The sequence below is a fragment of the Lissotriton vulgaris genome, chromosome 2_1, assembly GCF_964263255.1.
Source record: "Lissotriton vulgaris chromosome 2_1, aLisVul1.2, whole genome shotgun sequence".
Classification (NCBI taxonomy): domain Eukaryota; kingdom Metazoa; phylum Chordata; class Amphibia; order Caudata; family Salamandridae; genus Lissotriton; species Lissotriton vulgaris.
In genome coordinates this window covers 227866339-227880351 of record NC_141687.1, presented here as the reverse complement: position 1 = coordinate 227880351, position 14013 = coordinate 227866339, and the positions used below count along the sequence as shown (strand labels likewise).

Genomic DNA, 14013 nt, shown 5'->3' with positions numbered 1-14013 from the left:
CTGCGCGTTTGCAGCATTTTATCATCAGCTGCCTAGAAAGCCAGGTCAAAAATATTTTAATGAGGTGGTGAAACAGAAAAGGCCTTTTATGGACAGAATGAACAGAACCTTTCCAATGTTCTTGCAACCAAATACATCCATCGAAATTGAGCTCTTCTTTCTCCTAATTTATTAGGATCAAAGAATTGTGGAATAACGCCACAGTACAAATGCGAAACAGCCACACAGAATGCCTTTCTCTGGGTTCAATTTTATCCATTCAGTGCCATTGTTACAGGGTGATCATTCAGTTTCGCCACATAGGTGTCCAGTGTTCCCACCATCGTGGGATAGTTTGAACCGAAAGATAATGCGATTCTGGATTACATCTTGCTTTCACCAGGTCTCAACATCTCTTGCCAGTTTTGCATGAAGGTCCCCTCCACGTCATGCGGGTACAGCCTACTGACTACTTCTACCAGCGAGGCATGGCTTGGCATTTCTACCACTGGGAGAATCATCTCTTTGCACAGACGGCTCTACTGGAGAACCTAGTGAGGGGAATATTCAACTGCTGCAAGATCTGAGCATTTTTAGCTGCAGATTGGGGATCCGAAATTCTAGGTGTGTTCCAGTAACCGGAGGCATGCTATAAAAACTGCCATTAGAAATCCACTCGACAATATCGTAGACTTAGCCGAAACTGTGGAATGGTGCAGAATTCTAAGTTTTTCTGTTCTGTAACATTTCTACGTGGCAGGAAAAAATAAATGCTTCTTGTACCTCCTATCTTAAGACCTCACTGAAGTCTTACAGAAAAAATGGGCTATAAAATGTTTGCAGAACACAGAGTTCGAGATCGCTTTAAGCAGTTTGTAAATTGTGTGTCTTGCAATTTGTTCTGGGTTTCTCAGCTCGATTTGTCACAAGTCATTCGTGCGTTTTAGTCACTGTGTACTGGTTTAAATAGGTCTACTCTTGTTCCCTCCTAAAAATGGAGAACATGAAGAGGGTTGACTCTTGACTGGTGGGGTGAGGTTACACAGCCACCTAAGGTTGGACGTCACAGTCTACGTAGCTTTCCATGACTACTTCGCCAAGTTGTGTTCAGTCCCTATTGGTTCATCGGCTAGCAGGAATGATAAGCCACGAGAACCTCGAAGTGATCTCTTATGAGAAGACCTAGAGAACATCTCCTGCTCACATTTATCTGGACCCCCCAGATTTCTATCAGTTTGGCAGTTCGTACATGACCAAGTTCACACTTTGTAAGTGGTCCAGCAGGTATTGATATTTCCTCTCTGTGTGTGGATTGTTTCTATGGTAAAATATGGCAGTACCACCTGTTTAAGGCAGATCAGCAGCATCATTAAAAGCCCAAACATTCAGCACACAATGCGGAGAATGATCCTCTTTACAGATACCCCGATAGAACAAAAATCGGGCAGTCAGATTACACCTCACCACGAAGAAGAGTTTGCTTCTCCACCATGGCCCTAAAGAATCCATTTCAATGTACTAAGCTCTATCGACAGAGTCTAGAGGAAGAAATCTAGAATACTTAAACATGCTGCTTCCCCAAAAAACTTCTGGAAACAAGCAGGTCATCCAACCCAAACACAACCACAGGAAGCAGGGGTTATAAACCATCAAAGTCCTGGGCTCACAACTCATACTCATTGTCTACGCAGTCGTGGAAACGATGCAGAATGCTGTCCTTAAAGATATTCTTCTAGAACAATGGTTCCTTATAGAATAGTCAATAATATGCAAATCATCGGTAACTATTTGTGAGTTAATAAGTAATGACAAAGACCAAAGGCCATAAAAAACTTTGCATATTCAGAACATTTACTCTTTCCTCATCATACTTGGCACTCAAGTGATCACTTTTAGGGAAAGTTGAAATATTTATCATCCTCCTTTGCCAGTGCAGGTTAAATTCAGCTGCATCACCCCACTGTGCAGAAAGTGTGATTAGGGCTCCATCACCCCACAGTGTATCAAGGTGAATGTGGGCTGTGTCATGCCACACTGCGTCTGGGTGAATGCTTGCTACCCACTCCTGATGCATCATGATGAACATTTGCTATTCCACCGCCACTGCATGACTGCATCAGGGTGAAAGAAGGCTGCACCACCAACAGGTTACAAGTGGACTGAATCCCCCCCAGGTTGGTGTCAGAAGAAGCACCGACAACAGGTCGTTTTTAAAGGGGCTGCACTGACACTCACATCTTAAAAGCACGCTCACACCCACAGGGGAACGCGATGCGTTTGTGCACATTTGTAAAGTGAAAACACAGTGTGACTTCTAGGGTCACACACTATCAAACCACACCTTCCAATGGAGCAAAGTTCATAATCATAGCACGCTATACACAAGCCTGGGAGTACTTTCACGTCCATTTCACAATAAAAGAGTAATATGTCACCGACGGTACTGAAGAGCGATAGCTCTCAAATAAGGGTTTGTACAGGAGTAGGTGGGCAGCAAGACCACCAACGCGTCAAGTTGAACGTGGGCTGCCGCACTCTCGAGCGCACCAAGTTTAATGTGGGCTGCAGCATCCCACACACAACATCACGTTGTATGTAGTTTGCAACACTCCGCAGAGCAGAAAATTCAATTCAAGAAAGTAAGTCTTTCTTTACAAGGAAGTCACATTAATCTCTATACCCCATCCTATAAGCTGTCAACGCAAGAGGTCAAGGACTTCCCACAATGGAGAGCCTCAGAGGCCCTTTCGGTGGGTGTCATTTCAGCAATGTTTGCAACTGGCATCTGATGGCAGTCGTAAGCTGTCATTACCTAGGACTAGAAGGGGGAGCTCCGTAATGTTGTCAGGAGCCATGGTCAGCAGAGAACATCATTAACATACTGCGGATAGCTTCTGGCCTACATCACCCCAAATTTAGGGATCACGTGTCACCAGTCACTGGTGAAGTGTGCCTCAATGGTTAGAGCGGCAGACCCTGATGCAGAGGTCTGGCCCGGACCAGGGTTCAATTCCCGCCTCGGCGGCTCTTGGGCTCAATTTCCCCGGACCTGATAATTCTCGCCTCGTGCTTATTCTAACCATGGGTCCCACTCTGCAACTTTGGGCAATAGCTTGCTTAATCTCCACAACGGCCCCAACAATGCTGAGGATGCCTGGCTTCACCTTGGGGGTGCCCAGGAGTAGGCACTTCACAGGGAAAGGCCAGGAAGGGTTCCTCAGCGGTATTCGTACAAAGCGCAGAGATGCCTCATGGTGATTCGTGCGCTATACAAGTACCATTACATTACTATGGAGCCTGACCAGGAGTTGTCCAAGCCAAATAATGAGGATTATGGGAACCACAAGACTGACATTGTGGGGTCATATCAAGAGGCGCAGTGGGACTAAATCTGTGAGCATTTTAATGATGCCCACTATATACAATGCAAGACTCAAGGGTTTAGTTCAGAACCTTCTAAACATGAGCCCTTTTGGGAACACCACACATACAAAAATGGTCCATTGTATCCCTCCATCAATAATGGAACATTTTCAGGAACAGAGAATCATACAAACAGAAGTCATTGTCTGAAACCACCATGAAATGTGACCTAATGTGCCCTTAAAAAAGGGGACATTCTGAATTCCCCAAATAGGCACATTTTGGGGCCCCAAAAGGAACATTACAAGATTGCAAACAAAGGGGCATTGTAATTATACCAAAAAAAAGCTAGTGAGGTAAGCCATGAAGGTTACACTGTTGTAGAAGTCTAGAAAGTAATATATTAGGGACTCCAAAATGGCAAATTTGTGAGAACCACTAATAACTGGACAGTATAGTTACTATCACCCAGGAATAGAGGCATTATTGGACCCCATAAAATACAACATTGTGGGACCCCAAAAAATGGATAGCATGCAGCCCCTAACAAAGAGAACACTGTGTGATTCCCTTTACTGTGGGATAATCGGACACCCCAAAAAGGTTGGTTAAGACACTCCAATATGCAAGCAATGTAAGACTCTATAATAGGGGTAATTTTGGGGCATCTCAGAAAATGTGGACATTGCAACACTTCTCTTTCTCCATTCTACTCCCGCCCCCCCTCCCCCCTTCACATAAGTGAATCACTGTGGCCATCAAAATGGGGACAATTTGGGACGGACACTAAAGTGTCATTGTGGGACTCTCCAAAGGGAGAACTTTAGAGGCCGATTACTGTGGAGCAATGTTGTGGAACCTACAGTGAGACACTGTCAGATGCCCATGTAATAGGTACCCCTGGTGTGGCAACCAATAATTAGGATGTGCGGTAGAACCTGCTTAAAATGGGATATTTAAGAACTCGAAAGGGGCAATCGTGAGATCCTCAAAAGTGAACCATGTGGAAACCCAATGACATCGAGGGAACACAGAAATTAACGTGTTACTTCCACAGTGGGCTACTGGAGGGGGTTATCCTAAGAAGGGGGCATTTTGAATCCATACACGGGGCGATGTAGATCCTTCACCCCAAAGAAGGAAATTAATTTCAGGATCCCATGAAAAGATTACGTTATTGGACCCCGACAACCCAAAGAGGAGTCAAGTCACTGTGATAATAATCTCTCTAAAAGGGGGGACACCGATGGAATCTAGACAACGGAATTGTTTAAACCCAAAATTGAAATTATTCTGCAACCGAAAATTGCATATTTGGGGTTGGTCGAAGTAGTCTTCGGATCCTAAAATGGGGGGCTCAGCGGCACGTCAACATAAATAGTCACTGGGACCCCTCTTATCTCAAAAAACATTTCTGGACCCTCATAATGGGGACATCAGACGCGAGACCCTGCTGCAGAGGCACCAGGGCAGGTGTGCGGGCCGGTCCCCCTGAGGTGCGTGAGGCTGCGTTAAGTGCGTGAGGCGGAGAGAGATGAGTGAGAGGAGCGTGAGAAGGGTGCGTGAGGCGGTGAGAGGAGCGTGAGAGGAGCGTGTGAGGTGCGTGAGGCAGTGTGAGGTGAGTGAGGCAGTGTGAGGAGAGTAAGGCAGTGTGAGGAGAGTAAGGCAGTGTGAGGTGAGGAGAGTAAGGCAGTGTGAGGAGAGTGAGGCAGTGTGAGGAGAGTGAGGCGGAGTGAGGTGAGTGAGGCAGTGTGAGGTGCGTGAGTCAGTGTGAGGAGAGTAAGGCAGTGTGAGGTGAGTGAGGCAGTGTGAGGTGAGTGAGGCAGTGTGAGGTGAGTGAGGCAGTGTGAGGTGAGTGAGGCAGTGTGAGGTGAGTAAGGCAGTGTGAGGTGAGTAAGGCAGTGTGAGGTGAGTGAGGCAGTGTTAAGTGCGTGAACCGGAGTGAGGTGAGTGAGAGGTGCGTGAGGCGGTGTCAAGTGGGATGGGCGCGCGAGGAGCTCATACTGACCGTTGGGGCCGAACTTCTCCCGGCTCCGGCGGACCTGCTCGGGGCTCAGGCCGCAGCTCTCGTTCACCTCGAAGTGCCTCAGCACCTCGGACACCGTCTTGGCGTGCGCGTTCTCCATGGCGGGCTCCGGGGGTGCAGAGGCCGCTGACCCAGCGGGGGCACTCCTCCAGGCGGTGCAGGGGCTCCCCTGCAGCGGGCTGTGCTCCGGTGATGCCGCCTCCTGTGCTCCGGTGCGCTCTCCCGCTCAGGCTGTCACAGGCATGGAGGTGATCCGTCCCTTCACCCTGAGAGCACGGGGTCTCTTCGGAGCGCCCTCGCCGTGACTGCCGCTGCCGTGCGCCCCAGAGCTCTGCAACTTTCCTCCCCAGCTGCACCTTGACTTCCTCTCCCGAAAGGTGTGTGCGGGGCCGGGATCCGCCTTCTCCTCCCCGAGCCCTGCCCTCCTCTGCGCGCACCTCAGAGGAAACCCTGCTGCCTGTCAGAGCCCCCGGGCGCGCCAAGTGGAGCCAGAGAGGCCGGTCCGGCCGGTGGCAGTGCTCGCGGCCAGCTGTGCGACTTTAACTCTGTGCTGCCCGCTCACGAGACGGGGCCACCCTGGCCAAACTACTCTCAGCCCCACTACAGCCTGCTCTGCCGCCCACGGCCTGTGCTGCCTCCCAGGCAGATGTGTCTCACCCTGGTCTGCACCCTCCAGCCTGCACTCCCAAACTGCAGCCCGCGCACGGGGTGTGCGGCTCCTAATCTCTGCAGTGGCCTCACAGCCCCCACATGACGCCCACAGAGCCAGCCCAGCAGCACCCACTTGTGCAAGCCGCAGTCCCACACTGTGCAAGACCCACAGTCACTTTCACTACACCCCCCTTACTGCGCACCCCGAGTCGTTATAACCTGCACGAACTGGCCCCACTCCGTGCGCCCCCAAACTAGTTTGAAGCCCCCAATCAAGTCAGTGCCGCGAAGCCTCCACCCATCTGCGTCCTCACGAGACGCTCTTGGGGTCTCACAACCAGCTGTGCTGACGGAGGCTCTGCAGCGCTCACGTGCAGCCTGGCTGCAGAATACACAGGCAGTCCGTAGAGTGCGTGCAGCCCTCACAGGTTTGCACTTATGGAGCTGTTATTTCGGCTTAATCTACAGACTTCCCCCCACATGGCAGGTCCATGTTCCTAACCACAATCCCTCCTGAAACGTGTTTCCGGCACCCCCCAAGCGAGTGTTAGACAGGCAGCGCCGAGACTAATGACTCCTGCCCTTTTCCGTCACTTTAACCTCTTCTGCATTTCATTTATCACGTCAGCGTCACCAGCAGCCCTCACTCGGGCTGTCAGGAGCTGCACTCACTTTAGTGTTTCTTTGCCCTGCTGCCCAGTGCCAGCAGCAGCGCTGTACCCCGTTCACCAGGTGTGCGCCTGCGCTCGCCCACGCCCTGCCAGGGAACCCGCAGCCCTGCCCTGTTCCTCCCTCTGCAAACACCACTTTGGTGTTTCCTTACACCGATGCTTATCGCTCTGTAAAGAGCTCTCCCGCCTTCCGTATTGTGTGGGTTACTTTGCAGAAATCCCCAGCCCCTCTTCAGCTGTTCGGGCTACCTGCCGCGTTCTGATTGGATGGCCGCTGAATAGCGACGCCCTCAACACCTTCCTGCCGTCTTTTCATTGGCCAGAACTGAGCGCCGCTCTGTATTTTCCATGAGGCCGGCAGCCAAACTATGAAAAGGATGTGTCAGCGTGCGCGCCTGTTTCTCTGTTTTCTCTAATCATTTGCGTCCAGTGGTTGATCGCACGCGCAGATACTCACAGTGCAGCATTTGGAAAGAAAACTCATAGGTGCTAAGTTCCCCCATGTGATAGGATGGTTCAGTCTGCCAGGTCTAGCTTTCCACCCAGTAGCTCTCTACATTGAGGGACACAGCAGCCATCTGGGTTGGATATGGCACTCACATATAAGCTCATATATGAACCTGGGAAACTTGAGAGTTCTGCATACTCATTGCAGACATACTACGAATAAAAGATTGCCATATTACTGCTTGTTAGAAGGGCATTACTTTTAAGTTCCATGGTTTCTGGCCTCTTAGTGTATAAGACTAAAGCAGCCTTTCGATATTGTCAAGGTCTGCTAAAAGAATAAAAGTCATACTTTCATAAGTTGGCTTCAGAAAGGATACACCAGGCTTTTCCAATGAGTAGCTCGTGAACTATTGGTAACGCTCCATCTACCTGTGAGTAGCCGTCCTGTGTGAGCCCAGCTTACTAAATTAGAAGTGTTATTTTTTGTTGAATTAATATTTGTATACCGAAATTGAAAAGTGTGTATTTGATATAAAAATGTGGGTATTTTCAGAACCCAGAATTTCCAAACTATAATTAAATCTACTTTAATTTTTTTCGATATATTAACTGGACGGGCACTCTATGATTTTCCACCCACACCTGACCAACAACGACGAATGCTCACATAATACTTCCCATAAGGTTGTGCCGGTTGTGATTACACTTCCTGTGGGAATACCTTTCACGGTGGGACGGTGTCAGAGCATACCAAAACCCCTTTGGAACTTGTTGGAACTATCCAGGATTCTCATTATCGACCAATTAAGACTGATTCTGAACTTTAATGTAGATCGTGAGGGAGGTTAATCCCACATGCACTTTGCTACGAATCATTAGAATCAAGTTTCGGACCTCGTCGCACTTACCTTTGGACTACTTTCTTACCACATAAAGCCTTGAAAAACTTGCATGGGAACAAAACACGTGTCAGCTGTTTTTGTGAAGCAAGAAACTATAAAAGTGGTATGTATAGAAGAATACAAGAATATTCCATTGTGTCGATAAACTGTATTTCTATGTAAACAAAATCCTTTCTGTTTGGATTTCATGTTACTGTGACACCATATGAGTGCTTGGGTTTTCAATTGTTTAAACATTGTATACAGTTGGGGTCTATTGAACCAATTTATTAATAACACCATGGATAGTAGGTTGTTTTTTAACCCAATAGCACCATTATTTACAATATTATTACAGATATTTACACCATACCCACAGGGTACAGCTTGTTCCCAGCGAGGTGCAAAAACCAAACCACTACTACCCTATTTAATTTGTCGAAGAACAACATTACATCATAACTGCATACCTTCCAATTTAACCAGACAGAAAAAAATAAGATAACAGTGGAAAAGAAAAAAGAAAAACTGGAAAAGGCAGGAAAGGGGAAACAGGGAATGAGTCCAAAAAATGCCCACTGATTAAAAAAACAGGGAAGAATGGCCAAAGGTCGATAGGACCAGAGCCACTGGAGAAAAGTACAAGAAAATGGAGAAATCGTAGATTGAGCACAGAGGAACACAACAAAAGAAAAAAACAACCAGAGATCCTGGTCTGAGCTGAAAGAGAATAGATAAGTAAAAGGACCGGAGATAATAGAAGAAAACGGAGACTGGGGCATAAATGAGATACAATATGTAATGTATGTAATGTAATGTAATGTATGTGTCTTGTAAAGCGCACAGCTGCCCTGAGGCGTCGTGGCGCTGTAGACCGCTGGGGAACCCGTCCTGGCTATCCCTGTGAGATGGTCCCTACTGGGTATCTCCAAGGTGAAACCAGGCATCCCCGGCGAATGTGGGGGGGCGTTGTAGAGATGAGGCAAGCTAATGCCCAGAGTTGCTGAGTGTGATCCCTGGTTAGAGTAGGCACCGAGGCGAGAATTATCGAGTCCGCTGACCCTGGTCCACGACCCTGCCGCGTCGGGATTTGAACCCTGGTCCCGGGCCGTTCTCTGCTTCCGGGTCTGCCACCTCTAACCAGTGAGCCTGGTACGTACGTGAACGAAAAAGTAATAGTCTTACCGGTTTACTAGGGGAAATTTTTGGTAAACTTTCGATGAAAAGAGACTAGACAACATTGGAGCAGTGAAGAAGTGCAACACACCAATGATGACAGATAAAGGACTTGGGGGGGGGGACATTAAAGAAAGGCAAATAACAGCATTTAGATAGTCACAACCTATTAAGAACTAGGAACAAGAATAATAGAAGATGAAATATAAATGAGTTTTCAGGAACCATCAGTGTCCATAGCTTCTCTTTTGTGAGGATAGATACATTCCTTGAGTTGGGCTGGAGAGCCTTAAGAAGTGGTCCTGTCTATGTAGGTAACTTTGAAAATGCAAGGGTGGAGAAGACCATATATCTTGCATTAATGGCTCACAAAAAGGGACACTTGCTCAACAATGACTTGCGACAAGCAGCTGTGACAGAGGAGACATCTTGTAAGAGGAAAATCCTATGACCAGAAAAAATCATCTGCTTTCATTGCCTGAAAGCACCCATGACTTGCATTAAGTCAGTATTTTGAAATGAACGAATGATAATTCCTTGGCGTTTGGAATTAGAAGTAGCACAATAGGGTCTGGGGTTAAGACGATGGGCTCTTTAAATGTTGAGAAGGGTACTGCTGGTAAGGCCCACAATCTTTGCTAAGTTCGTAAGTAGACAGGTAGTCATATCACCCCCTTCCGCTCCCTCTGGTATACCATAAACACTAAGATTATTACACCTGTTCCTGCTTTCTAAATCTTCTGTTTATTCTTTAAAAGCAGCTATTGCCTTAGCCATTGTATTTACTTGCAAAGTTGCTTCCAGAGACTCTGAAATATGAAGTTCAATGTCAGAAACTCTAGACTCAAGGGAAGACTGTTCATCTTCGAGGCGTTGAAGAGTAGTAGTGGTTTCCATCATAAAAGGTTTCAGCATTTTTATCTCATCGATTAGAAACTCATCCATTAGAATTGGAAGAGGATATTTTCTGGGAGTAGCAGGATCTTTTTTAATTCGTTTATTACCACCCTTAGGGTTTTCCTTACATAAGGCAGACAAGGTGTTGTTCTGAGAACCACTCTTCAATGAGTATCTGCCTCCCTCTGCCATCATAGATATGTATTTAGGCAATGTTAAAGAAACAAAAAATAGCAAAATAGCAACAAGCTGAAGAGTAACTACCGGTGTAAGAACTGGCTAAACATACCTGTGTTTCACAAAACTGTGTATTGTATAGAATAACCCAAGGCTGGTTGATAAATTGCTGAAACAGCAGGGAAGCATCAGATAAAAGAGTTATCAAATTCAGTGAAAAATGACTGAAAAGGGGTAAATAAATGCTATGCTCAAGGATTTAGCCATTGTTGATTCAGCTGAATCAAGGCACATATGTGAAGAAAGAGCAACCTTGCAAGCAAGCGAGCGAGCGCTCCAATACCAATCAGCGTCGTGAAAGGCGGGAAGAACTTCGACAGCAGCCTGTCACAGGCACACAGGCAATAATGGGCAGCATGGCGTGAGTTATTCAGGGTGATAAAATAAACAGTCCACAGTGCACTCCTACCATTCAGACGCCCTCTGCTGTTATTGGAAATTGCCAAGTATTGCTCCGGTCAGCAGAAAATGAGGCAGTCCGGACTGGGGAATGGGAGCTCTGTCAAGCGGCGGCCATCTTTGTGAGGGCCCGTGCTGGACTCTCCGATGAAAGACTACAGTTGACACCAATTTCCTGCAGAAAGCATGGGCGGGGGCTCTGTTTACACTAAATTGGGCTCCTTTTGTGAGCTTACCATTGATATTTGCTTTCCCATATGGAGACTGCTCCCTAACACCTCAGGTTGTGAGCTTGGCATAGAACCAGCCTGGTGAGTTTTCTCTTGTTGTGTAAAGGCAGGTATCTCACTAAAATAGACCAGTCCCAGGAAGGACTGACATAGGACAAGCAGTAGGAGTGATTCTGCCATCTAAGCAGTTTACCAGTACAGTGCCTTGCGGAATAGGTTTACCCTGGGCCAGGGGAACTGCTGCAAAAGTTGGGATGTGCTTATTGTGGGGTTTAAGCAAGTGTAGGCTCAGGGCTCTTTAGCAATCACTGCTGAGGTACTGCTATTTCTCAATCAGAAAACAACTGGACTTGGAAGAAGATATGAAAATAAGAGAAGCCTACTGCTGTCAGCTTGGGAAACGGAGAAGAACCAGCACATCTGTGTGAACTGGACTTGTGCTGGAACCCTATATGTAGGGATTGGTTGATCCCGTGCCATATTACTATCTGAGACATGGTGTCTGGGATGCTCTCCCAAGCAACTTGGGATCTTAGGAGTAGTTAGGAAGAACTTATGCAACTTCTAACAAAGTTGGGAATGGACTTATGGCATGACAACGAAGCAGAGGGGTATACAAGTCTGCCTCCCACAAGAATATGTGGCCTGGCCCCCCCAGAAGATTGGTAGCATTTGTGTGTAACATTCTGTGCAGTAACTCTGCCCTTGTTCTAACAGCCTTTGTGGAACAGATTGGGTTGCTGGCAAATACTTTTCACTTTTGGAGCAAGAGTAGGCTTCTGTGTCCACATTTGGTACTGCATATAGGCTATCGTTGACTTTTACCTTCTCGTTCTGTCCTGTGGAGTGTTTTTTTACTTATCCAGTTTTTATCATTTTAGTTTTTGCTTACTAATTATTCGCTTTTCTTGCTTTAAAAGATTGTTTTAAGAATTTTATTTGAATTCTTGACTTTAATATTGTGTTGGTGCTACCTGAATAATTGACTCACATTTTCTAGGGAAAGCATTTTGCTATTCCGCTGTAGTTATCAGGGATCATAGAATACTGTTGATTTTATAAGTGCTTGAGCTGCACAGATAAAAAATACAGCATTTGTAAAGTATATTTAAAGTCAATTACCTTGAGATATTTAATAGCATGTATGTACTTAAATTGAGCTCGGAGGGATGGAAAGCTAAATTGGCACTTTAGAAATGTAAGCTTCTAAAATGGAAAGGCAATTGCTATGACTCCCTGCTGGAATGCATTGTTCTAAACACATTTTATAAGAGGTCTGTGTGTATCTTAGTAGTGAGATTCAGGAAACACTACTAGCCAGAGCAGAGGTGCTTTATGAGAGCTCTATAGATGTGTCAGTTCTCATATTCAAGTGCATGATGGAAGTAAGGTTAGAGGTATATTGTAAGAGCATTGTGGATGTCTCAAGACATTGATGCCAGAAAGGAATGCCATTCAGTTTAGAGGTGGAGTAGGGTTAATACATGAGGAAGGAGTAATCAGGTGTAAGGTGAAGGAACGGAAAACCGAGGTGAAATGAGGGATGCAGTGATGAGGTCTGATGAGTGGAGGTGACCCAGAAGAAGAGAGAGGATTATTGTAGAATAGCGAAGCCTACAGGATTGATATAGCAGAATAGGTGAAGTTGGAGAAAAGGAGAGGAAGAGAAAGTTGGAGAGGAGTTAGCCTAAAGGCTAGGGCAGTCGACCTCCAATCTGGGGAACTGGGTTCGAGTCTCAGCAATGACGCTGAACATCCTGTGATTCTGGGCAAATCACTTAATCTCTCCGTGCCTAACAAAAAAAAAGTATGTGCCCTCATGTAATGCAGCTGGTGCTATGTAAAGAACTCTGATACCCAATACCTTTGGGTCAAGTTCGCACTATATAAAACTCAATAAAATAAAAAATAATAAAAAGAAAATGGGGGTGGGTGAATTGAAGAGAACTGGTATGAAGGGAGTGGAGGGGAGAGTCAGGTAAAGTAGAGGAGAGAAATAGGAGGGCGCAGAAGAGGAAAGACACAGCAGTAGAGGGACAGTTTGGGAAAAAGGCTGGGGTAAGGTAAGGTGAAGGGAGAGCAGGAGAGTGATGTGTGGGTAGAAGGAAACTGTATGTGAGATGATGTGGAGTAGGAAAGGACTAAATGTCAATGGAAGGGAGTGAGAAGACAACAAGAAGTTGAGTGATTTCAGGGCTCGACAGGCCTTTTATGCCACCAGGCATTTCCACAGTAGGCTGGGGCCCGTGTAGGCAAGCTTTGAAAGCCCGGGGCCACCCTTGATACTTCTATCACTTTCACCAGCTCCCCTAGGTTAATTGCAGCAGGCACGGGAAGGCTTCGAGAGATAGAAAGAGAGAGCGGAAGAGAGGGAGAAAGTATAGAGAAAGAGATCAGAGAGGGAGAAGGGAGCGAGAGCAAGAGAGAATGGATGGATGGAAAGAGAGAGATGGCTCAAGGAGACAATGAAAGTGGGGCTGTTTGAGCTTTTTGCTGCCAGGGCCGCTTTTGGTTTCCCATCCCAGCTGGTTGAACTTAATGGAGTGGGTAGCTGGAGTTCGAGGTTGGGGATAATTTAGGAGCATCCACGGCCCGTGGAGGGAGTTTCGGTGGGGCGGAGAGGCGGGCGGGGGAGGGGCAGGGTGGGGGGCGCTAAAAACTGGAGTATGGATAATTGAAGGTAAGTAATGGATAATTGAAGGTAAGGTTTACTTACCTTCAATTATCCATACTCCAGTTTTTAGCACCGCCCCTGCCTCTCCTCCGCCCGCCTCTCCGAAACTCCCTCCAAGGGTCGTGGCTGTTTAGGAGATCCTAGGAATAAGGCCAGGGGAAGCGGTGCCCCAAGAAAAGAGGTAAGTTGTTTGGGCGATTTGCTATCAAGTGTGAATTGAAATTACTCTCAGGCAACAATGCGGTTATGAACAGTCAGTTATCAGAACATTTTGTCTATTATTTAAATGCTCAGATTCCAGGAGACAAGAGCGGCTGACGTTCAAAGGTATTTTCAGTGATCTGCTTTGAGCCCCTGCCCAGTGTAAAGCACAGATGTT

General features: G+C 46.7%; 1 protein-coding gene across 4 annotated transcripts in view; it reads right to left on the bottom strand.

Moving 5' to 3' along the window:
- ATP2A3 (ATPase sarcoplasmic/endoplasmic reticulum Ca2+ transporting 3) overlaps positions 1–5924 on the bottom strand; it is a 504701-nt gene extending 498777 nt beyond the window's left edge. For 3 of the 4 annotated variants that reach the window (XM_086954806.1, XM_086954807.1, XM_086954805.1), the window contains exon 1: positions 5351–5736. In XM_086954806.1, the coding sequence (XP_086810932.1) occupies positions 5351–5468 (118 nt within the window). In that variant the 5' untranslated portion in view covers positions 5469–5736. Of the gene's footprint in view, positions 1–5350 lie in introns of all 4 variants that reach the window. The other variant, XM_086954808.1, reaches the window with a different exon arrangement.
- Positions 5925–14013: the final 8089 nt, after the last annotated feature.